This window comes from Fundulus heteroclitus, chromosome 18, assembly GCF_011125445.2.
Source record: "Fundulus heteroclitus isolate FHET01 chromosome 18, MU-UCD_Fhet_4.1, whole genome shotgun sequence".
Classification (NCBI taxonomy): Eukaryota; Metazoa; Chordata; class Actinopteri; order Cyprinodontiformes; family Fundulidae; genus Fundulus; species Fundulus heteroclitus.
This window is the reverse complement of record NC_046378.1, coordinates 33,880,231-33,905,190: the sequence shown is the minus strand read 5'-3', so window position 1 is coordinate 33,905,190 and position 24,960 is coordinate 33,880,231. Positions and strand designations below refer to the sequence as shown.

Here is a 24,960-nt window from a genome sequence, read left to right as displayed (position 1 = left end):
ATCAATTAATCCGATCATGATTGACTTTATTCAGAATAGAACCACTCTGGCAAGAGCAGTTATCAAATGTCCCTAACAAAAACCACAGAAGAAGAAGAAGAACTTCCGTCTTTGCTGAACAAAAAATAGTAAACAAAGCATTAGTGGACGAGTTTGTTTGTTGTCCAACTGGTATGGCTGGACTTGCATGATGTTCTAATTATGGTTGAAACGTTACTGAGTAAGCAATAATTTTGAGCTCTTTTAATGTTTCAAATAGAAAGGTTGTATCGAGACAGACAGTTTTGCTTCCCCAAAGTATTTCCGCCACTCAACAATTTAGAAATACGTCACGTTTACGTCAGGCACACATGCGTACTCAGGTTAGTTTGCCACATTCAGATTACTTGCATGCATGTTGATCCGATTATCAATCTGCATAAACCCCTCCTCTCATTCGTAATACAATTTCATTCTCGTTGAGCTAAATATTCTGATTGGCTTGTTTACATGACACATTTTGATTCCGATTGGTCCTTTATCCTGATTACTTTTGTCCATATAAATTTGGCTAATGAGACATGGTGATGGCAGCATTATGCTGTGAAAATCCAACCAGGACTAGGAAAGCTGCACAGGGTTGATGGGAAGATTGATGGACCTAAATACAAGGCAAAACCCAAGGAAAACCTATTAGAGGGTGCAAAATACTTGAGAATAGGGTGGGGATTCGGCTTCCAGCAACCCTTTATGAGCATCCTGAGCTACAGTGAATGGAGTAGTTTAGATCAAAGCGTACTCATGGGTTAGAGTAGCCGAGTCAATAATTAGACCAATATCTGATTGAGAAACTGCAGAGAGACTTGAAAATTGATGTTCAGACATTCTCCATCCAAACTGACCGTGCTTGAGCTGTTTACAAAAAAAAGAATAGTGGGGAAAAGCTTAAAGAGACAAAAAGGTCTGATGCGACATTTGGAAGACTGTGCAATATATTTGTTATTCATATAAATTACATACCGTATTTTTCGGACCATAAGGTGCACCGGATTATAAGGTACACTGTGAATTAACGTGTCTATGTGTGTCTTTGTCCACACACAAGCCGCACCGTCTTATAAGGCGCATTAAATATTCTTCCGAAGTGTGTAATATCACTCATACATAAATGTACCTCTAGTTCTGACATTACAGGCAGGCAGTCTTGTAGACAGCTCAGGGGGGCGATAAGGTAGTGACACAGTGTACCGTAATGCTCCGGATATCCATTGAGCAGAGCGGCTTCGTTGCTAACCAAAGTCGTACTTACACATTTTAACAGATGTTTGAGTGCATTGTACCTCATAAAGTCAGTCAGTAAGCACAAGTATGGTAATCATATATAAGGTGCACTGGATCATAAGGTGCACCATAGACTTTTGAGAACATTTAAGGATTTTAAATGTGTCTTATAGTCTGAAAAATACAGTAATTCCCCAGTTGGATGGACTTGCCTTGATGCCCACAGTTGATATAGATGTTAGTGTAGGGGGTGCTAAATCTTAGTGCTGAGGACACCGAAATGATAAAGAACGGGGTGAGAATGGGAAGTTATAATTGTAGCTGATATTGTCAATACAATATTCAGAAATGTTATCGCAAGTGAGTTTTCTAACATGGGAAACTGTTCAGCAGTGTTTTAAAATCACGTCAGATGGGCATGGCAACAGTGACAGATAATGTTAAAACTATTGAAGAAATAATTTTATTTTTAGATGGAAAAACAGCCCTGGATCTTGGAACACTTGTCTTTTATTCCTGTTAAATCACAAGCTTGACTTTTTGGGTTTTTTTTGACAGACTGATCCTGGAATAGGGTTATTTCCTTTTTGAGCTTTAATAGGTGTCTTTTTTTTTTCCAAGGTGGCAGTCACATTATGCTGTCCTTTCCAAATTAACTAGGCTATGGTGCCAATTTTTGTTTGTATGTATTGTGTAATATTAATTTTTACTACCTTGATTTAACAGTGGTCAGCAAAATACGTGCTTTTTTTTTTGCACAATAGGTGTGCACGCCATAGCCTAACTGTTTTTAACTGCGCCTTTACTTTTGTTTTGGAACTTGACGGTTAACAGACAGCTCTGCTGCTTGATTATGTGTAAGGATAGTCCTAAACTGTATTGTTTTTATTGTGCTGTTGCAGGGAGGGTCAGAGGGCAAGGCAATGAGTCAGTATTTACCACTGAACATGAATACAGTTAATGATACACATTGTGCAATTGTTTAAGAAAGGCCACAACATTGTTTTTTAGGTCACATTTCCCAATCCTGATTGATACCGAAACTAAGACTAGAGATGAGAAGTTCCAATATAAGTGATTGGGCCCCATATTTAAATCTAAATAATATTGAAAAATCCAGTAATTTGCAAAACTTAATTTGTTAGATGGCTGGAGGTCAGTTTATCGCTTCCCCACATCATTTCCCTGTTTCACACCCACACATGGCCTTTTGTCCCAACCAAGCCGGTTTAAAGATTTCATATTATGAAAATCTGGCTTGGTTGCATACTACGCAACTTAAGTGTGTGTAGGAGAGAGGTGTGTGTGTGTGTTATGTAGATGTGTATTTTAACTTATTGCTTGGATTCTGGAGAAACATGCTTTCATTCCATCCCTACTACTGTATCTACAGCTAACTCACAGTTTCATTTGATTTTCATTTATTGTGTTTCTGGTCTACATTCGGGAGACTTGACATACATAGAACATGCCAAAACATGAGAATTTGGGACTCTATGATCAAACCATAATAACTATGGAAAACTTCCAGCTGTTTTATATTAATTATTGCCATTATATACCGTATTTTTCAGACTATAAGTCGCTCCGGAATATAAGTCGCATCAGTCAAAAACTGCGTTGTAAAGAGGAAAAAAACATATATAAGGCGCACCGGACTATACGCATCAGCGAAGTTGTAACCCGCCCAGACAACAGCTCTTTGAGCTAGCGCTAGCTGTATTTAGCTTCACGGACAGCCTAATAACAGGGTTCAGTCGCAGTCTGGGCCCTTCGAGCTGCACCATGCAATGCTAAGTTGCGTGGATGCATACTGAAACATGAAAACAAGATATGTTTCAATACATTTTTAAGTTAAGGTGACCAGATTTCTCTAACAAAAGCCAGAGATGTCTCTGATTTTGTTGAGAAGCTCTGTCTGGGGGTTGGTTTGTTTTGCAAGGCGCGTTCAACTCAGCTCTTCTACTACGTCGGGACAGCGGCAGGACCGGGTAAAAAAGCTTTTTTCCTCCATCATGATACTATATATATATATATATATATATATATATATATATATATATATATATATATATATATATATATATATATATACTATAGACAGTAATGTTTACTCCTTGATTCATGCTGGTCAACATGAATTACCGTTTAAATTTAAATATATGTTGCATCTGAATATAAGTCGCAGGATCGGCCAAACTATGAAAAAAAGTGTGACTTATAGTCCGAAAAATACGGTAAACTAAGTTCCTTAGTGCAAACTATTGTAAAAGAAAATTACCCTTTGTCATTGTCAAAGCAAACACGAGATGTTTAAGGGGGGTTCTAAATGGATCTTTTTTTTTTAATAATTTCTAAAACTTTCACTTTCCGGTAGCACTTTGGTCTGATTCTGATTAGTCTTTAGAAAAGCGTTCAGATTTTTTTTTTTAGAGCCTTACCGCCCTGAGCAGTGATTGAGTATAGTCACTTTAATGTAAAATTTCTGCTTCTTTTACTATCCAAAAAAAGGGTGAAATGACGTTCAGGCAATATGGGCATCACCCTGGTTAAACATATACAGTAGTCCTCCGGCATTGAGAAGGACACAGTTAAGCAAAACTAAAACATTTTGTACAAATTTTGTGCAAAAAGGTGTAAATGTGGTTTAACGTAATAGAAGTTGGCCATGTCAGAAAATAAGTCTGTCTATTCTAACTGCACAGGCCAGTTTCCTAAACTGCTGGACTTCAGAAAGTTCTTGTTACAGCTGGCGTGTTATGCAACCGAGTAATTGTTCTCCCCAAGATTTGTGTTTGAGCACGGAGAACGCCAGGAGACGTCTTCCAAACGGCGCACATCAAAGAGCAGACACTTGATCAGAAATCAAGGTGGCCTGGCCTCTGCGGAGCTGCTGGAAAAGACACTCTCCTATTTATAAACGGGGGTTGTCTGACCGAGGCGAGTGTTGCAGAGTGACTCAGAGCCAACTAGCTTGTATGGGTGGGCCTGGTGGGGGTGTTAAACCAGCTTGCAGAGAAGTGAAGAGAGCGTGAGCTCACATTTCACTCCTCTGACTGCTGTTGTCCAAGGAGATGAATCTACTCCGGGTGAAAGTTTTTTAAAGACCCAGTGTCTCCTTCTTTCTCGGTTGTTTATTGGTGCGCTGCAGGTAATGATTTCCCCTTCTGAGAGTCTCCAAAGCCCAAGAGACTCTTCCGACCTGCTCCCTGTAGAGGCCCGTCTCAGTTTTGGTACGAATGAGGCCGTGGCTCTGTGGTGATGCCTCTTTTGTGCTCGGGGAGTTAAATGGCAGCCATGTCGCGATGACTAGAAGTCGGGTCAGGAGAAACTCCGGCCCCGTCTTTGTCCCAGCAGTGTAACAGTGATCTTTATTCAGACCACAGGCCTGTCGAGACTCATGTGAGCCTTCCCAAAATAGACAAATGGCTGACATGAAGCCTAAGGATGGCGGTGGCCATGTTCTCTACACCTGAACCGTTCCAATCGGGCCAGCCCTGCCGGCCTCCTCTTCTTTTTTTTTTTAAACGCAGCAGCATTAAAATAGTCCGATTATTGAATATCTCAATCTCACTGAAACAAAACTTATCAGCTAATCAGGGGGGAAAAAAATATACTTTATCTAGAAAAACAGTCGTAATCAAAATGTCATTGCCAGGAATAGATAGTTGCTGTCCTCATGGAAATGGGAGTCAAGTCTGAGCTAATCTACTAAAACATTTTCTTTGTCTCGTCTGTTAAATAAAAACAAAGACTGGAAGGCTGTCAACATAGTCTGTTGACCTTTCTTCCAGCAGTTTACTGTGGGCTTTGATTTATGGCAGCAGGGGCACTGGGGTTGGGTCACCTTGCTAGGTGCTGGGACAGGGAAGCGGGGGTCTGGGGAGCCCCTCTTCGGGGGCCAGGTCATAAACTAATGAAGGTTTCTAATTTAGACACACCGGCGAACTTAGCGGGGTAATCACTGTTTCCGGGGCTTATTAAATGCAGCTTTAAAAGGGTCCTTTAGTTCGTGGGAAGTCAGCCCTAAGCGGAGGAAAGCTTTGAGGGAGAGGCTATTGTGTGCCCTCAGGGGCAGGTAGAGCTCTGTGTTGATGGACGCTTTTGTCTTTTCACACTTGGATTTCTAAATGTTTTTATGGGCCCGGTTTCCCACAATCCAGAGGGGGCGAATTTCTCATCATTTGAATTTGTTTAAACAGTGACAAAGACTGGTCAAATAAATTACTGTAATGTGGTTTGATGAATGTGTTCTTACGCCACAGATAGTTTTTTTTCTTTTTTGTGTTTTTTTTTTTTCTTTCTCTTTGATGGCCCAATCTCATGGATAGCAATCGATGAATAGTTTAGCCTGTTACCTTTTTTTTAAATTGCGTATAGATTGGAGCCAATCAATCGTTTCATTTCTGACTCTCCAACATATCAACTCACACGGATCTACTATATTCATCTCAATTGATGCATTTTTATTGTCAAATTAAATCACCAGTTATGTTATTGTTCTAAATATAAAATTCTGGGATTACTTAATAATTTCAATCATGGTGGGGTTTATCGAAATGATTTGACTTTAGTATTTTGTAATACATGAATTTTACAAATGGATTAGCAGTTTAGGAAAACCCCTTAATATATCTCGGCCCCCCTTGTTTGAGCTCTCAGAGGTGCTTTTGGTGTTTTTGTTTTTTGAATGTGGATTGTCTAAAACAGATTTTTGTTTAATTCTGCATCTTATTGGGACGCTGACTGGCACACAATCCACAAGTTGGATCCCATATTTAGCTATTATGAAGCAAAGACCATGTGTTCGGTCACAAATGGTGCTGGGAAGACTGACCTCGAAGCCCGTGTGAAGCCCTCATTTGGAGCAACTTTGTGTTTGACAAACTTTTGGTTTATTGACCACACACAGACAAGAACCTTCCTGTTCAACTGTGGCCTGTCAGCTCGGTACACAAACGGGACTGTGAGAAAGTCGGGCTAGTGTTTACCAAAGTCTTGATGTAACACCTCTGTTTCAGACATCAATGCCTCCACTGTCGCCAAGGGCATCTCCACAGAGATGCAGTATCTAAGAAGTGGATTCTCCAAGGTTGGGCTCATCATTCCTAAAAAAAAAATACTCAGCCTCACAGTAAAGGACATTTGTGCAACAGAACATTTAAATTTTTTCTAATCTTTAATATGTTGCAATATTCATCTACTAAGTAAATTGGACTTCTCTTTGTCTCACGTCTTGCGTGATAACATCTTTGATTGATTGACCAAGTGTAACCTTAAAACGACACTTTCTTTAGTTTCCTCTCTTCTGAACTCGTCCTGGACAATGAACAGCCCGGTCCTGGTACTTTGTTGATTAGTTTCTTCATTACCACGTTTAATGAAACAAGCCGTCCTTCAAAGAGAAACCTAAAGCCACAGCAGGGTCGCAGAGGTCACTTGAATAATCTCCCTTGATGATGTCCTGCTGATAGAGAGGCAGCCAGGCATCCCTAGTCAACCGGAGAGGAGGTGGTCATCCTCATCTCTGAAGACTGATTACATCTGGCCTCCCTCTGTGTTCTCTGCACTCATCCGCCTCAACCACCTTCCAAGCCTACACTCCCAGGGTGGAGCCCCTGTGGCCCGAGGAGTCCATTTTTAACATTTTGACAACTCAGCTGTGGGAGTGTTTCATCATTGCTGCACTTCCATGGCCCTCACTCCCCTGTTCTACACCAGAGAAACACACATATTAACATCTGGGAGGAGATTTGTCAGTGGAGCAAACGTTCGATGTGTTTTTAAGTTGCTTTAAACCCCGAAGATGACTTATGTCTCAGCACGGCACTCGTATTAAAGCTGGGTGTGACCAAGCCTTGATTTGTAACAATAGTGTTTGTTTTTCGCGTGCTAAATTATTCAAATCAGAACTCTTAACACAAAATGTGCAACAATTTCAGTTTGGTAGGGAACAAATCCTTATGAGTGAGAAAGAACAGTAAAAATATAGATCAGGTGATCATAGATGCTGCTGCTACAGTTATGCTAAAATTTATGAACCAGCTGGCGTGTTATCAGTCGAGCAGAATTTGAACGATGGATTGGATCAGGAAAGAAGTGGTTGTAGGTTGACAAAATATTCATTTTTATGCTGCCAATTTATAAAGCATTTTGTCTTAAAGGCACTGTACAGTAAAAAAAAAAAAAAAAAAAAAAAGTAAATTCTATGAAATGATACAGACAGATTCCAAGTCCATACAAATGATGGAAACTTTTAGACAGATTAGGGGGAAGCAAAACAGAGTGGTTGGCTTTTACTAAAAAGTTAAACGAAGGTAGTGAAAAGTTTTATTGTAGGGTAGTTGGCAACGGCAAATTATAAAAACACTTTTTATACATAACGTTTACAAGCAGTGGCGACCTGTCACTATAAAGCTTTCAGTCGCCACTCCCATCAAGATTGGAGGAAAAAAACTATAGACCACAAAAAAAATAAAGTAAAAAAATAAGAAGTGTTTATTACAGCTGTTCTCTTAAAAAATGCGTCTAACATTTGATTTTTCAGCATTCCCATTCCATTTGGTGTTTGATGAGGTTATAGTCTAAATACATACATTTAAATGGCTGGGCCAAATGAGCGTGCATCTATGTTCTTTAACTTCCGGCTTCCTTGTGACTTCATGCTGGTTTCTAATTGTTTGCTCAGAGATTGTTATCGTGGCCAATCAGAGCTCTTTGTGACATTCTTCATCTGATTAATTCATGATAGCAGTCAAAGTCACACATGTGGCGGCTTAGCTGTGAAGGCGCGAATGTCAATCAAACAGGAATGCAAACGGAAGAGTCGGACAACAACAAGACAGGAAAGAATGGTGCAGGGGGGGGATAAATCGGTAGTTTATTTACAAAATAAAGTTTCACAAGGCTCGGACTTAAAAATCTACCAGCAGGCAACGAGCGCAGACAGATTTATGTTTAAGTAGAGGTTATTGTTGTGTTGTAATCTGCGATTTCAACACTAATGAAGGTTTCCACACACACACACACTTTTTGTCAACAGCCGCCGGTACTTCCAACACAACATTCCTTCTGGCCATGACTTTGATTTTCTTAAGGGATGAGGAATCATGTAGGCTTGAAGTCCACCCGCTAGTTTAATACCTCGAAGCCACCAAACAAGGTAGATGCAGTGCCATGATGTTCGGTATATAGAATGCCAAGATGGCCCCAGAGTCTGACGTATTGATGACAGACGATATGTGGGAACAGGTGCCCATGATATTTAAGACAGGAGAGGCCAGACACACCTTTAATTTGTGGCACTCTACAAAGATCGCTGCATTCCAACTTTAGTCCCAGGATGCTGTCTTCATTTATAAAAGCTCAAATCTTTATGAGATACTCTCTGCTTGATTTGTGATTTATGAATGGCCTCAGGCTGTTTTTGGAGGGGCTTGTCTTTGCTGTCATATCACAGAACAGTTTTATGACTGAGGCAATAGTCTTTCTTTAATCTGTTTTATTTATTAGCCCCACTTCATCGGTTCCTATGTAATGCTTTGACTTTTCAGTTTAAAGGGCAGCCAATAAAAAAAGATCATGATCTTTGTCTGATAATTGAATATACCATTTCCTAAAACTTTGAGGTTTCATCAACACTATGGTGGGAATGTTGTTTCTGTTGGTTATGTTCAGTGTTGGTGAGATGTTTAAAAAATAATGTGAGGAAGTACAGAGGTGTAAGAGGTGATCAACAACGTGACAAGTCTGTGATTCACTCAGGCTGCCGAACAGCGAGCGAAAGCAAGACTTTAGCAGATAAAATGCCAACTCTCAAAAAAGTTTGCTTGCTTTATTCTAACATGGTACACATTCTGTTTTACAGTGACTCCCACACAGTGAGATGCTGCCTCTACTCCTAATATAAAAAAAATCAATAGCATCTCATGGCCGGAAGACTTTTAAACAAAAATGTTTAGAATGCCATGTTCGCGTCCTCTTTTATATTATAGTGTCTAAAGAAAAATCAGATTTGGCTAAACTAAGAATCAGCAGTTTAAAAGTTTACAAAAATCATTTGAAATCAGCCATCCAATTGTTTTGCCAGTCATCCCTCTTTTAAAAAATAAAGTCTCCATTCACATTCCCAAGAATTGTCTTGTATAGCCACTGCCTCGTCTAAACCTCAGGATGAATTTTTAGGAAAGGCGCAGTTGCAATCTTGCGAAGCTTCTGACGGCATCAGGGACGTGTAAAGGCAGCAGGGAACAGTTGCGACTATTGCCCTCAATGTTCATCAGCAATTCCTAACAGCAACTGGTGGCCTCCAGCCGCCCCAACAGTTGCCATGACATTGTTTTGTTTTATGTTTCACCCACTGGACGTGCTGTATAGCCAGCCATATACGGACGCTTCCGGGAGGCTTTGATTGAATGGATTATCTTTTAGTTTTAAAAGCTGGTGATGAATTACTGATTCCTGGTAACTAATTAACCCGCTTTCTCAGTTCCCACATTTAGGCACTTTGAATACAGTGCAGTATTGAGTTGGAAGCGCTAATAATGTCTGGATTTCATCACAGACTTCAGATTATCATTGCCCCCGTTTTGAACTGAGGGCTTTGTTTACAACTGTTTTCACAGACTAAGATGCAAAAAAAGTTGGTATCCACACACATTGTGGTATCTAAGAAAGTATTTTATTCTAAATATTTGCTCTAAGGTCTTTGCACTAGTCAGAAAAAAAGAAACATGTTTTGAAAGCTTTCAGGTGTGTTTCCCTTTTTTGTGCTGGTGTGCCAAAATGTTCAGAACTCTTACTTACTAGAAGCCCACCCCCCTATATCCTAGTGCTTGGTTGCTAATCATCTCTCACCGTCTCTATTCTTCTTGCTTTCTATGTTTGTTTGTTTTTTAAGATGGAGTAGGGGCAGGAGAGAAACCCTGGCTGTGACAAAACTACAATAACTCATAGGGCTTGTAAAAAAAATGTGAATGGAATATTTACAGTACTTTTGTGTTAATGTTATCCTCCTCTTTTTTTGTCATTATCAACAATTAAAAACAACACGAGACGCAGAATGGAACAAAATTACTTTCACATAGGCATAGTTTTACATGAGATTATTTCAACAAATGTCAGAAAACGAGTAATTTAACAAGATGAGGGAATTTAAAGTAAAATATCATTATTTGTATTGTTGTTTTAGTTGTTGTTCCAAATACAAGATGATGATTTTTTTTAGCATTTAATGTTTAATACCAAAGGGACCTAACTTTAAACCTGCTTTGACAAATGAAGACTTAAAATAATTTTCTCTAAAGTTACTGTAGAGGAAAGTTGTTATATGACTCCAATAAATAATATCTACCAGCAGGAGGTCACTTAAGAGTTACTTTGGTGTAATCAAGGGGGCTAATCTGTAATTTCTTTTTTGCCTACTTTTAAATACAGTCCTTAAAGGATGAAAGCTCTTTTTCCAGTTGTCAATGGATGATCTCTAAAAAAAAAAAAAAAACTGGCTTTACAAACAGTCTAATTTCTTTGTCTGTCTTGTCAGAAATATTTGTTGGTATATTTAAGGTCAGCAATCTTGACTCTCTAGATTCAAAAAAAGCTTCTGACAGATCTTTACGGAAACGGCTAACTTTTTACAAACGGAATCTGTTTCCCAGGGACTGCACATGTAGCCATGTTAAACAGTTTAAATGGAACTGGAAACTTTTTCCTTCTCTTGTTGTTCCCACTCTTTTCCGTGTGACCTGACTTTCTGAAGGGCCACCTTCAGTTGGAGTGGCTCCGGCAGTGTGGTTTGTGTTGTAGTGTGTCTGTGTGAGGGCAGGGGGGGGGGAGGGGTCGGTAAGGGATTTGGCAGTTCCTTTGATCAATAAAGCATAAACAAGAGGGGGGCTTCAAAATGGGTTTCATTGTGTCAGGGGGGAGGAGTTGCTGAGTCAGGCCCGCTCGCTCACTGGTCTGGGATAGAGAGTGGCCCGGCAGGCTAGGATTACTGGAAAGGCCAAGAGAAACTTTCTGAATCTCTCACTACTCCCAGCTGTTCCAGAATCTGGCCTAATGGCACTTTGGGATCAAATTAACTCCGGGCTGGAGAACACATCCACATTGGGGGGGTGTTATTAAAGTCCGATAGCAGTATTTATGTGCCTCGCAAATAAAATCCTGTTTTTGTCCCGCCTCCTAAGATTATTTGTTCACTGATACAACAATAAAGCAAAATTGTTGTATTGCACAAACAAGCTACTGGAGTTTGGTGCCTTTTTTTGTTTCAAATGAGAGGAGATGCGGGGGTGGGGGGTGGGGGGTAGAGTGGGTGGCGGGGTCTCCTAAATAGGATGCTTCAAAAACAAAACAAGTGAATAGTTAGGTTTTAGGTCGTAGCTCAGTCTGCGCCTTTGTCAAGCAGGTGAAAGCTTTGTAAATGTGGCGCCAGATTGTTAAAGCCCCTGACACTCCGTGGTGTCCGAGCCGCTTCCAGGAAAATGGGACCCCCTGCGTTGAGCCCTGGGACTGACCCTCCCTCAATAGAGAGGGTCCTGCCTGGGAGAGGAGGGCTTCCTGTATTAGCTTTCCATCTTAATCAAGCAACAAGTGCCAACAAAGCACTAATTATCAATGCCTTCACAGAGCTGCACACAATGCTCCACCCTACCCCCTCCTCCCGTCCCATCACGGCAAAGATAGTCGGAAAATAGATGAAGCAACATTGTCTGGCGTTACAATAGCCATTTTGAAACCAAGTACAGCCTCTTGGAAGCTTTCAAGACATGTTCTGCTCCCCTTATGTGCTATATTTTTTTATCTTTGCCATATTTATCGGAAGGTCATATTTACTCATTGGATGTGAAAGTATTTACACCAAGGTAATTTAAGTGAAGCAGTAAAATGGCTCTGCTCTTATTTAGCAGATCAGGACTACTTTGTGTCACTTTGCATGTGGGGTTCTTCAAGGCCCTATTCTTTACTCTTACTTAATGTCTATAAGATCATCAGAGCTCATATTATTGGCTACTACAACATCTCTTGGTACACGTCTGCTGATTATACACAACGTTATTTGTAAATAGGTTTATTTTGCTATTTTTATATTTGAGTGTGTGAACGGTGACGTATGGAGTCAGACCGAGGTCAATAAGCAACATGAGTTTCCTGTAACATCATGATTTCCAGAAACAGCTTGCTGAGTCATTTATATGCTCCTACTTGGAACTTGGTACTGGTTAACCCAAAAGGGGGGAAAAAAAGATGATTAAAATTAGATGCATTGCATTCAATTTTTTTGTCTTTTTTGTTTTTACAGCCACATTGACAAAACCACTACCTGGCAGGATCCTCGCAAGTCCCTGCTCCAGATGAATCAGCCTGCTCCCCCAAGTTCTGTGCCTGTCCCACAACAGAACCTTATGAACCCAGCCAGCGGTGTGTACCATGTCATGCTGTTTTTCTTTTTCTTTAATTCACTTTCGCATTGAACTTAAAGTTATTGCAATGGATTTAAGGGCAGAGCAGTGGAGAGTACAGGTCTAGTCTAGTTCTTGCTTGTTCACAGTTCTGACCATACAGCTGGAATTTGCCCCAGGTGAGAGAAGACTTGGGCAGAACGTTACACGTCCTCTGTTGTTTTGGAGTGCTGACTATCAGATTAGAGTTTTACAAATGAAGTAGCTCCCTTGTCCTTTGTTGATTCAGTTCAGCCTGCTAAGTTGTTGGTAAATGAAAAGGCTGCAATTGTTAACAAACCAGAGTTTTTATGTCCTCCGGGGTATATACCTGAGTTACGGAAAAATGTATTTGCAGCTTATTTTTTGCTTTTATTTTATAAACTGTTAAGTGGCTACTATACAGAGTCCCTAGTTTTATGTAATGTTGCATAATAAAAACAGTATAGGCTAATTGTGTCAGTGTGACTTGCTATTATCTTGTTAGCAATATTTTGCTTTGTTCTCCCCCAGGAGCCCTTCCTGAAGGCTGGGAACAAGCCATAACACCAGAGGGAGAAATTTACTACATCAACCACAAGAACAAGACCACATCCTGGCTGGACCCACGCTATGGTGAGTTTGCTAAATCCCAAAAAAGGTTTAGAGTTTCTTTTATCTTGTTTATGCCTTAATTTAAGAAAAATGGAGCCCATCTTGTTTTCTTTTCTTTTTTTTTTTACATGTGAGGCCCAGCACACGCACTGGTCCATTTAGTACGAGTATATGCATATAGTATTATTTTAAAACGAGAAATAAAGCAAGAAAGCCTGTCACTGTTTTCTTATTACCATATTTTTCGGGCTATAAGGCACACTTAAAATCCTTACATTTTCTCAAAAATGTATGGTGCGCTTTATAATCCGGTGCGCCTTATACTGTTGTGCTTACTGATCGATTTTTATGTGCTACAATGTGCTCAAAAATCTGTTATAATGTTTAAGTACGACTTTGGTTAGCAACAAAGCGGCTCTGTTCAATGGACATTCGGAGCATTACGGTACACTACCTGATCAGACCCCTGAGCTGTCTACAAGACTGCCTGACCGTAATGTCTAAACTAGAAGTGCATTCATGTTGCCCTGTTTATGTTGCTTCGGCTGTGGGCTTGTCAGCTCTTTCTTTCAGTATGGTCCCGCCTTAAACCATAATACTGCAACGTGATTGGCCCGAACCGTTTTTGGTTCTGACACAACGGTTGAAGCCAGGGTGGTACAAGATGGATTCTCGTGTGTTTGTGAACATCCATATACCACGATAATTAATCTTGTAGGAAAGGTTAATTAAGTGTTTATTTGGTCTGAGGTCGTGATCGCTCATTTAAGTCAGAAACAAAACGTTTTCACAAAATAAATTCCTATTAAATTGAAATAGATGCGCGATTGAAGCATTTTAATTATTACATAGCGTCATATTTAATCAAAACACTAACTTCCGGGAGAGAGAGAAACTGATAATCAATGGTTTAAATACCTCTGCACAAAATGGAAGTAGGTTGGGATGAAACGGAGGTCTAAGCTGTTGAATAGTCAATCAGACCTGAAGTCAGCTTCAGTAATGAACGTGATATTACATTTCAGTCTAAAGTTAGGCCTGTGAGAAATCTCAGCACAATAAAAGATTTGTGAGCTGAGCTAAATCAGTGTTTGATACCAGAAACTACATTTATGTTGCTCCAAGATCTCAATTCTCTGTCAATTTTTATTTAAGCACGTCGACCGCCTGTCATAGCTTATTTCTAAAACATAATTCATCATAATGAGATGGGATTGATCTCTTCACGAGTCACAGTTCTTTTTATCACCCTGCATTGTTTGGGGCTTTCTATCAACAGTCGTTGGTTCAAACCAGATTTCTCCAAAGCCTACCCCCCCAACCCCCCTTAAAAGTCCCACCTAACCTTTTGTCTGCCATTTTAGTGTTGGCACAACAGCTGAGTTAGCCATTAATCCCTCAGGCCGAGCTGAAGTTTGACAGTTGCCTTCCAGTGCGCGGCAGCTAGCGTCGGTGAATTAGTGACAGGTCCAGGTACATGTGCTAAAAATGCCTGTGCGGCCATAGGAATGAGCTAATCCCTCGTGTGTTGGTGAGGCTCCCAGAGATCAAGGCTCCCGCCTGCATCACTCTGACTCATTTTTGCTTCAGGTGCCATCCTTTCACCGCAGCCGTGCTCCCCACGGAGGCTCACCCCCCAGGTTCACAAAAGGCAACACGTGCGAATCGGCGTGCAGTACGTTCTCCTCTTTAACTTTTTAGCTATAGTTTTAGATCGAGGCCGGGCACTCGTAGCGGGGGTTTTAGGGAAGCGGTCGTGTCGTGCACCAGGGGCGGACTGGAGAGTTCAAAACAGAGTTGTAAGGGGAGCAGGGCAGCCGGGGAGGGAGATGGCGGCGGCGGCGATCGGCAGAGCTCTTTGAAGATTTTTAAGTCTTGAACACACAAGGCGGCTGGGCCCCTGAAAGCTGGGGAGAGTTAGAAAGACTGTTAACTCATGAGGTGCCGCAGTTTTCCCGCATTGTGTTAAAGTTTTGGCTTTTCAATAAGTTCGTGGTTTCAATTTCTACTTCTTTATATATTGTTTATTTTAAAGATTTCACTTTGTTCCCAGAAGGAAAAGCAGATTTTTATTTATTTATTTATAGCAGCCATACTTATGGATATTTAACATATATTTAACATTTGCGCATGGAAATTAATCCCCCCCCTGCTTTGTAGGTTTTCCAATTATAATCTAGCTCCTTTGATAATGGAGGCTAATTTGAGCTTTGGGAAGAAAAGCAGCCGAGCGCCTTTAACTAAAGGTTGTTGCTGGCTGGCTTTCCCCTGCGTGAGGCCCAGTGCAGGCAAGGCCCCATTTTGCTCAAGCTCCAGACAGACTTGAAAGTCTGCCAAGCGATCCAACTCTTAATCTGTTCCAGACCTTTTCACGAGGGTGGGGGAGGTTGGGAGAGGCAAGGCGAGGCGGATAGGGGGAGACAGGCGGAGAAGAGGGAAAAGGCAGATGGGATAAGCATGCCTCCTCTTCAAGGTCCCAAAGAGGTGGCGAGCAGCGAATGCAAGTATTGAGTATACAGTAACTGGGTTTGAAAGGGGCTGGCTGTTTTTAGACTCACAATAATGAAGTTTCCAAAAAAAAAAAAAAAAACAGTACAGGCTTTTTTGCTTCTTCTTTAGCAACGACGTTGTCACTTTGAACGTTTTATACTATAAAGAGAATTTCATAGCAGCAAAAACATTAAACGGAAATAGAAGAAGACTTTGTGTTTTTAGCTAATTCTTAGATATTCGGTCCTACTTTCATAATACATTGCTAATTGGGATAGACAGATAGAAAGTGGGAAGGGGCTAATGCGGGATTGGTTTTCACATTATTATTTTACAAAGAAACCTGAGAAATGGAGTTTGCATTGCCATTTCACGTCTCTGAATCGGTATTCTGTATTACCACGTTTCATTGCAGTCATGGTTGTGTTTTGGGATCCGTCTCTGTTTAATCCACAGACTGAAAGCTTTGCTCAGTCTTCTTTGAAAAAAAAAAAAAAACATCTCGGGTTTGGTCAGAGAGGGTCTGCGTGTAAGTTTTCAAGACTTGCCACAGATTCTCTGTTAGGTTTGGACATGTGCTTAAACACGTGGAGATACCTCGATCTAAACCGATCCACTGTAGCTCCGGCTCTTTGCTCAGGGTTGTTGTCCTGTTGGAAGGAGGTGCGCCGCCCCGTCTTAAGTCTTGCGGCCTCCTGATTTTCTTCCATCCCGATTCCCATCAACTCTGCAAAGCTTCAGGTCCTTGCTGAAGAAACCCTTCCCCATAGCATTCATTTTGCTGGGGGTCGTGTTAGTTTTCTTACCTGACTCCGCCAGATAGATTTGCTCCGCATATCCATCTGGAAACCTTCCGTTGAAGTAATTTTGGGAAGGGGCGGAAATACTGGTTAGCTGATTGGCCTATGTTGGTGATAGACGGGCCAAATAAACCAATCAGATTCGTCGTGGCTCTGTTACGAGCTACGACGAAAACACAACCACAAGCCAAGCTACTCTTGCTGCTGCAGGTAAAGGCTCGTTAGCTCAGCAAAGAAATACTCTGTAATTCCGATAAAACTTGCTCGATAGCCGCGCTAACGCTAGTTTCATCGGCTGAAGCCGCCATGTTCTTTAGACTGAACTGACGCGCTTCCCGTTGCGTCACACCTCAACCCGCCTCAAAGCCAACGCTGATTGGACGTTCGTTTGGTGAACGGCTCCAAATTTTCTTTAACGGAGAGTAGCCAGACTGATCTGCGAGTGAAACCTTGAAAGCTCGCGAGATCAGGATGGTCTCACGAGGCTATTAGTTTTCTACCATAACAATGCTTTCAGGTTAATGCTTATCTGACCAGCACACCCTCTTGCATATAATTGCTGTCTCTCCCACATGGCTTGTTGCAAACTGCAAATGGATGTTTTGTTTTTAGAACTTTCTTTCGACATTGACTTTCCTTTTACCGCTCTAATTGAGTTTTGATGACAGATTCACCTACCCAAGTTGCATCGTAGCAACTATCATCTTTGTGTCTGATCGACGCTCTTCCTGCCAGGCCTGCCGGTGTAGGTGCACGGCCATGTGTCGGTAGGTTTGCAGCTGAGACGTTTAAAGCTTGGGATGTGGTTTTATAACCTAACCCTGCTCTAAACTCCTCCACATGATGCTGTTTGTTCATTATTATTTTCTCTGAGCTCTTCAAAGAACGTCTAAATTTAAACTGATTAAATTACACCCAGGAGGACTCTATTTACTAATTAGGCGACTTCAGAAGGTGACTTGTTGCTCTGGACTTTACTTAGGGAGTAAGTACCAGATATGCTTTTTCTTCCACTTGACAATTATATAATTTGTATTGGAGTGTAACACAAGCCCCCCCCCCCCCATCCAAAAAAAATACACATGACAGAATATGAAGAAATTTAAAGGTGTGAATACTTTTCAAAGGCTTTTCAATGCTGCGCTTTACCTAAACCTCTGTATGGCACACAACAAAAGTGTGTTTCAATCAAAGCCAGATTCTTTCTCCACCAGCTTATAGCGACACAACTGGCCTTTTCTTAAACTTGTTAAGTCGGCAGAAGACAAATATTGACTGAACCTTCAAAGGTGCAGTGCCCTGGTCACGCTGAACACTTCCCACACCTGGCACACCCTCAGCTTTACCTGCCCCAGGTGATCCTGGGCTGCGAATGCCTGCCAGAGCGATTGGCTGATAAGGCCTTGAGTTGCTGGATCGTTCTGCTGCGGGAGCGCGTGAAAAAGACAAAAGGCAGACAGCATTGACCGGCCTCTTATCGGCTCAACTCACCGACTATCGCCACCTGTATGTGCTGCTGATTTGCGCCACACCGGCGGGCGCACACAGCGGTGTCCTGAATGTTCAGAGGGGCTGCCTAGTTCCCTTTTCCACCCATGGCTCCCACAGATTTCATTTTATATTTTCAGTGTTTGCGAATAGTTTCTTCCTGATGTTTTGTCTGTGGAGGAATCCTTGACTCGGCTGCGCGGCAGAAACTCCGGAGCCCTGAAGAAAAATTCCATTTAAATTCAAATCTGGATTTAGTCTCACAGTTTGGTTAACAAAAAAAAAAAAAAAGAAAAAAGATTTTCCCTGATTAGGCTGATCATATAACTCGGGTAGTACGTTGAAAAAAAAAATTTAACACAGTAGACTGTATAGTGCCTTGCAAAAGTATTCACACCCAATGAGCTCTTTTATGTTTTTCACATACAGAGCAACATATTGTACAGTGGAGAAAAATTCTGATGTGGAATTACAGCAATACATGATTTTTTCAGATTTTCTACAACTTCTTATTCAAGCACCTCTTTTTATGAGATCCTTAACTAAAATACAGCTTAACCAATTATCGTCAGATGTCCCCTAATTAGGAATCTCATAAGTACAGCTGTTGTGTAAAAGGCCTCATCAGTAAGCGAACGGCCACCTGAAGACTAAGGAACACAGCTGACAGGTCGGGGAGAAAGTTCTGGAGAGGTTCAAGGCAGGGTTACTATTAGGGATGCAGAGATATAACATGAGCCGAAGTGAACATCCAGTAACGATGTTGTTGGTCACTGTTTATGGATAGGTGGAAGGACGTAAATACAGACTATTCCCAGAAGCACTACGTCCAATCTGACCAAGTTTGAACAAAAGAATGAGCAAAAAATAAATGTGGCCTAAAAATACACAAAGCTGGGAGAACTTAGAGCTAAGCTCTCATAAAGTGCTATGCATGCTTTTGCAAGACACCGTTTTAGTGTGTCTTTGACTGCAAACTAATTTTCCAGGTTGATGGAGTTTGCTATGACCTCTAAAAGTGCAGCTGCGGTACATCCATTTGCCTCCCCCGCCGAGCTCGCCGTATCTCTTCTTCAAAGCTCGGGTCTTGACGGATGCACCGCCGCTGACGGGGCTCGCGCGCATGAACGCTGTCACGAGAACAGCTAAGGTGCCGCGGCGCTGGCTGGAAAGATCCAGCCTCCAAAGGCCTCGATATCAGCACAAGATAAGAAGCGCAGAGAAGTAACACGCTGTCCTGCGGGTTTCAGGAAATGTGTTTGGGAGAGCGGACCAACTCCGTGAGTCTGTGTTTATATGCGTGGGGAGGAGGGGGGAGGGGGGGGGGTGTAAACACAGGAAGGGATAGGGAGTGTGGGGGTGGAGGAGGTGGGGGGGGGTTCAGAGCTTCCCTGGGAGAGCCCTGAGCTACAGTTCATTCAGCTCCTGCAGGAGTGTAAACAGACCGTGATTGAATGGTGATGCGAAAGGTGCCGGGCCGGGCCGGGCCGGGCAGGACGGAGCAGCACAGAGACGCCGTCCCCGCATGAGAATTGTGCCACTATCAAGCTTTTGTTTTGGTCGCTGCTTCAAGCACATAAGCACACGGCTCCTCGTCGGTTCCATTACTGGAATTCCCCTCTCTCTACTCTAATGGTAAAGCGTGTGACCTACTTCGCATGCATAGATCGGGGGAATTGCATGGCTGCTTTATGTTTATTAGGCCCACCCCCCCGCCCCGCCACGGCTTAGAATAACAAAGATTTCACCGTGGAACAGCTGTGTTTTCATTACAAACACGTTTGATATTGTAAACACGTAGTTCGCTTGCTAAAGCACAATGCAGTTACATTCGTCGTGTGAAAGCAGCCTATGTTAATAGTGGTTCTGTGTTTACACAACCTGACGTAGGTCTGTGTTACCGAGGACGACATCAGATTTATTAGAGCGGCCGGCGAGGACACGGCGATCGGTGTTCAGGGATGATCTCCGACTTGTTCAAGCGGAGACAAAAGACATAATGAAAGGATAAGTCATGCCTGATGCAACGTACAAAGCTCGTGTTAGTTAGTGGGAGGGGATCAGGTCTTACAGGAATGGTTGTTTCGGATAGTTGGTAGAAAACCTTTCGCAGGGACTTCTTGTCCCACACAACCGGCTGCACAGGATTGCCTCCTCTACACGCTCGACTTGTTGACAAATGTGCAAGTTGTCAATCGTGTTATGTCATGGTTTAAATGTAGCCAACTGTCGAACAAAACGGAAGCTTTTTATCTGTTGGTATATTCAACGATTGAGAGCAATTTTTTTTTTTTTTAGTCTGAGGACATTATGTGTCATGATATGTGTATTTTTCTTTTTTTTTCTGTTATTGTACCAAACCAGTTTCAGTGCTAAACTGGTTCTCGTGCGGTGCTCAAGATGTTCTTTCCATTACCACGGTTAAAACTACAGACTCCTGTGATGAAAACTGGGGCTATCTCAGCACCTTTTCTTTACCGGGGAAGAGGAAAAACTGGCTTTGTCAGAGGCTGGCGGGCGGGATCTTAGTCTCAATTTAGTTTTTGCTTTTAATCTTTTTAAAACGGAAACAGTTAATATCTGACTGCAAGCCAAAAGCCGTAATTAGCGAAAAGTACCATTACCCATTCACCTCTACAACAGTTGTTACCATGGAGACTGCACACAAACAGGTGGACAGGCGTTATTACTGACCAAGGAGTTGCAATTGATCTAGAATCTAGGCAGTTCTCTCTGCCGCGAGACAGAAGAGACTCCATTGTAAGTCTTCATCACCTACATCTCCTACAACATTGAATTGGTTCACCATGCATCAGATACGGTTTGCTTGAATGCAAAATTAGGTTGCAGAGCCTTAGCTGAGCACAGTTTAGTGGTGACCTGCAGGAAAAGGTCTGACGCACTGCATTTTTTTTTCTCTCACTACATTTGTCCCTTTGAAATACAGGATAATTATAGCATCATATCTATACGCTGCATGTACACCTGCGTCCATAAGAGACTGCTGCAGTTTATATTTATCTATTTATTTATGATTATCTCTGTAGCAACGCATTTAAAACCAGTTGGATGTACTAGCGGGGTGGCGGCCAACATCCTTCCACCCAGATGATAAAAGTGCTCGGTCGAAACATGAGAATTAAAATCTGAAGCGGTAATGGACATGGATATTATTGCTGATCAGATAAACACCAGACTTCTTATTTTTTGGGAGGGGGGGGGGTCAAAGGATGCTTCTCCTCTTCTCAGTGTTGTTTTATCAGCTAACATTTAAAGGGAGATCGTTTTATTGAACTGCTCAAGACGATTGTAACTCGATTTGTCTTTATTGTTTGTTCTTGTATATGAAATTGCATTAAACGGCATGCTACTTACATGTTAAAACCACAGACCTTCAACACGGATCTGCTCAATTGTTCATAGTCATTTATACATGGGTCTATACAGCTACACAACATTGTGCTCACAGTCACTATTCTCAAGTTTGCAACTTTGTTCGTAAGCACTTTTGTCCTTTTCATTTCCCCAGAAGATGTTAAAAGATCGTCTTTAAAATCGCGTGTGTACTTCCTGCTTACTGAGCTGCTGGTAAATAGCAATCAAAGATCAAAATCCCGCAGCTGTTATTGCTGCATTAATTTTGTCTCAGAAGTCAGAGCTCGGATCAGCGCATGACGTCGTACCCGAGTGGAGCTATCTCTAGTTGCCTGTCGGGAAAAACCGGTGGGATATGCTACTCATACCAACCTATTTCTCTTTTTTTTATTATGCATTCACACACAAACAGAAATTGCACAGTTCCGCCTGTGCCACTGGTTTAATGTGATAAAACTCACTCAAAGTGCGAATAAACACTTTTCTTCTGCAACTTTCAAAACTCAAAGACTTATTATTGGCTTCAGGCGGCATCCTGTTTGTTTTTTTTCCAGCATTAAAGTAGGAAATTCTGACTTCCAAGTACAAACAAAACAAACTATGACATCTGTTTGTGGGGGAAATAAGACAAAGGCAGTGATTTATGTAGAGAGTATACCTGATGCAGAATCTAGATCCTAGATTAAACTCTGCTATCTGGCTGGGGAAACCCAAACCGCTTTTTGCCAGGCTTTTATGAAACCTACTAGAACCAGCCCTTGTTTAAGCAACGAAACACTTTGGGTATGAAAGATTCTTTAATTAATTAAAGTCTAAGAGAATATTATTTGTTGTTTGTATTTTCTTCCTCTCCCCCAATACGTGCTCATGTTATTTCCGGTATCGTCACGCAAACCAGTAAGAATACATGGCAAAACTCGGTTTCTGAAAACAGCTGAATTTGTTTTTAAACTGTCCAAAACAGCGAATTGAAATTAATGGAAATATTCGATATTTGCATTGCACAGTGTTTCTTTCTGTCTCCGGTCTCACATTTGAATTTATGCTTTTTTTTTTTCTTCCATCTTGCAGCGCAGAACCAACCGCGGATCACACAGAGTGCGCCAGTCAAACAGTCTGGCCAGCTGCCTCCCAGCACCCATGGTGGAGTCATGGGAGGGAACAACCAGCTCAGACTGCCGCAGATCGAGAAGGAGAGACTCCGACTGCAACAGCACAGGCCACAGGTCAGCCCTCGCAGTTCAGTCACTGGCCCGGCGCTTTATGAGAGGATCGTTTCCTTTCAGTTTGTTTACACGAGTACACTAGACCCTCAGTGACTCACCGGTTGAAGCCAACGGCATTATTATTTCGTTCTAGGGGTGTAATTCTTTAGTGGGCCTTTCTGTGAGTCATGAGTACCCAAGCACAGTGGTAAATCTTAAGCCTCTTTGATCAGATTTCATTGTTAAACTGTCCTGCTATGAAGCAACGTGAGTCACTGGTGGTAAATGCATCACTTCCAAACAGTGACGTGTCAGTGCCTCCTACATAGGGTGGAGCCGCGGCGTCTCTCGGTTTACGCAGGGCTCGTTTCGTAACACCAGAAAACAGAGCTATGATTATGAATGAGAGTGCTTGGAGCTTTTGTTTACCCTGCTGTTCGCATGGGTTGTTTAAAGTTCATGGTGTCAGAAGTGACCCGTGCGTGTGCGTGCACCGGGCCGTGCGGAGGCCACAGCAATCTGGCCTCAGAGATCGTGACCTGTAGGTTTTCACTGTCCAGCTCTTATCTAACTTTGCAAAATTGAAAAGATTTGTCTCCACAGAAAGGCGTCTGCTGCAGGGAATCTGTTCCTTTGGTTATTTTGAAATTCTTATCTTTGGAAAAATCTTTTTGACTTCTGGCTATAATTTCACCAAATATTTTTATGTGCACAAATACATGGTAGTAAAGGTTTTGTAATAACCGAATAGTACTACTGTTTCCGTATCAGTGAACCTCTTCGCTCTCTACGCCAAAACTCAAATTAGCAAAAATAATAGTTAAGAAAAGTCGAAAATGGAAAATAAAATTGGAATTAGACCCTAAATGTGAGTTGTAATGCACTCACATGCACTGTTTTGTCTGCACCATCAACACCAAGTCAAACTCCTTGTAAGTGCAAACCTACTTGGCAATAAACTTGATCCTGATTCTGACTCAATATAGCACATAAGTGGGAAGTCAGACATTTTAGAGGTTTTTGTAATGGTTACATAAAGTTGTGGAAGACACCTATTGGAGCCATCTGTACAGGGTTTACATTGAGTTAGTGAAGATGCTGGATTGTTTTGAGATTTGCAAGATCACACGAAAGAATCCATCTTTTCTATTAGTTTATGCTCCTATTGAGGAAAAAAAAAAGTCAGACCCAACAGGGTTTATTACTGGTAACCGGTGAAAAGATTTAGGGTTTGGCATTAATCAGGAATGAAACTGTCTATTTATTGCCTATTTTTGTGCATCTACACATCAACGCCTGATGTGATGTCTGTGAGTGGATTTTCTTTATTCAGTAACCTGCTCTTGAAAGAGCCAACCCTTTTCTGGTCTCGCCGGACGACTTCACAGATGACTCGGTGTAACAAACCCACTCGTTTGTCAAGTTAGCAAAGGCTGGCAGCGACCTCACCTTCCTCATTGAACAGGAAACGGGACTTCCAGTGTCGGCTGGAAAACACAACTTTCCAGTCCCGCTGGAGAAAGACATCCAGGGTGGCGCAATGAGGGAGGACCTGCAGGACAGACCGGCCGTGAAAACCAGAAACTGAAAGCAGCTGCTTTGACACGACAGCCACGTCTCGTTTTGACCCCAGGGCCATAAGGAAATCTGTTACTTCTGATTTAGCAGGACCTGTTTAGCAGAGCCGGCAAAATAGATCCTATCCCAAGCAGCAGCAAGGGAGCAAACCCCCCCCCCCCCCCCCCCCCCCCAACTCCCACACTGCGGGGCGGGAACTCTCTACGCCAAAACTTCACTCCCTACCCAAAGGCAGCTGTGTTTTGGCTTTTTTTCCCGTAAAAGCTTATTCTCAAAATAGTGACAGTGTTCAGGTCATTGCACCTTCCCGTTGAAGGAGCTGGAAAGGAACATGACATCACATCCTCAGTCTTATCTGATGCAGCATGTGCAGAAAACAATAGTCTGGGACTGCGGCGGCTGGCCCCTTTTGTAACCCAACACTTTGTGGGGGGGGGGGGGGGGGGGTGGATGGGAGCGACGTGTTGGTACAGCAGAGGTATAACACCAGTGGTTCTCACACTTTTTTTTTTTTTTTTTTTTTTGAACAAGTACCACCATGTTGACTTGAAAGTAGTATGTCATAAAAACAAATGAAATGGATGGCATTTACTTCATGGGTGAGTTTAGTTTTTGTCAGAAGGTGAAACTTCCACATCTGAAGCTTAAAAATATTGGCAGGAAGCTGGAATTGTAGTTTTCCCACCAACCCCAAACCACGTCAGTAAATTAGTCCTGTGGTATCCGTAGAGA

The 24,960-nt window shown here is 42.0% G+C and overlaps 1 protein-coding gene across 1 annotated transcript in view; it reads left to right on the top strand.

Annotated features, from left to right (window-relative positions):
* yap1 (Yes1 associated transcriptional regulator) overlaps positions 1-24,960 on the top strand; it is a 39,818-nt gene that overhangs the window by 6,598 nt on the left and 8,260 nt on the right. The window contains exons 3-5 of the mRNA XM_012875229.3: positions 12,560-12,678; positions 13,212-13,313; positions 22,517-22,671. Coding sequence (XP_012730683.2) covers positions 12,560-12,678; positions 13,212-13,313; positions 22,517-22,671 — 376 coding nt within the window. The remainder of the gene's footprint in view (positions 1-12,559; positions 12,679-13,211; positions 13,314-22,516; positions 22,672-24,960) is intronic.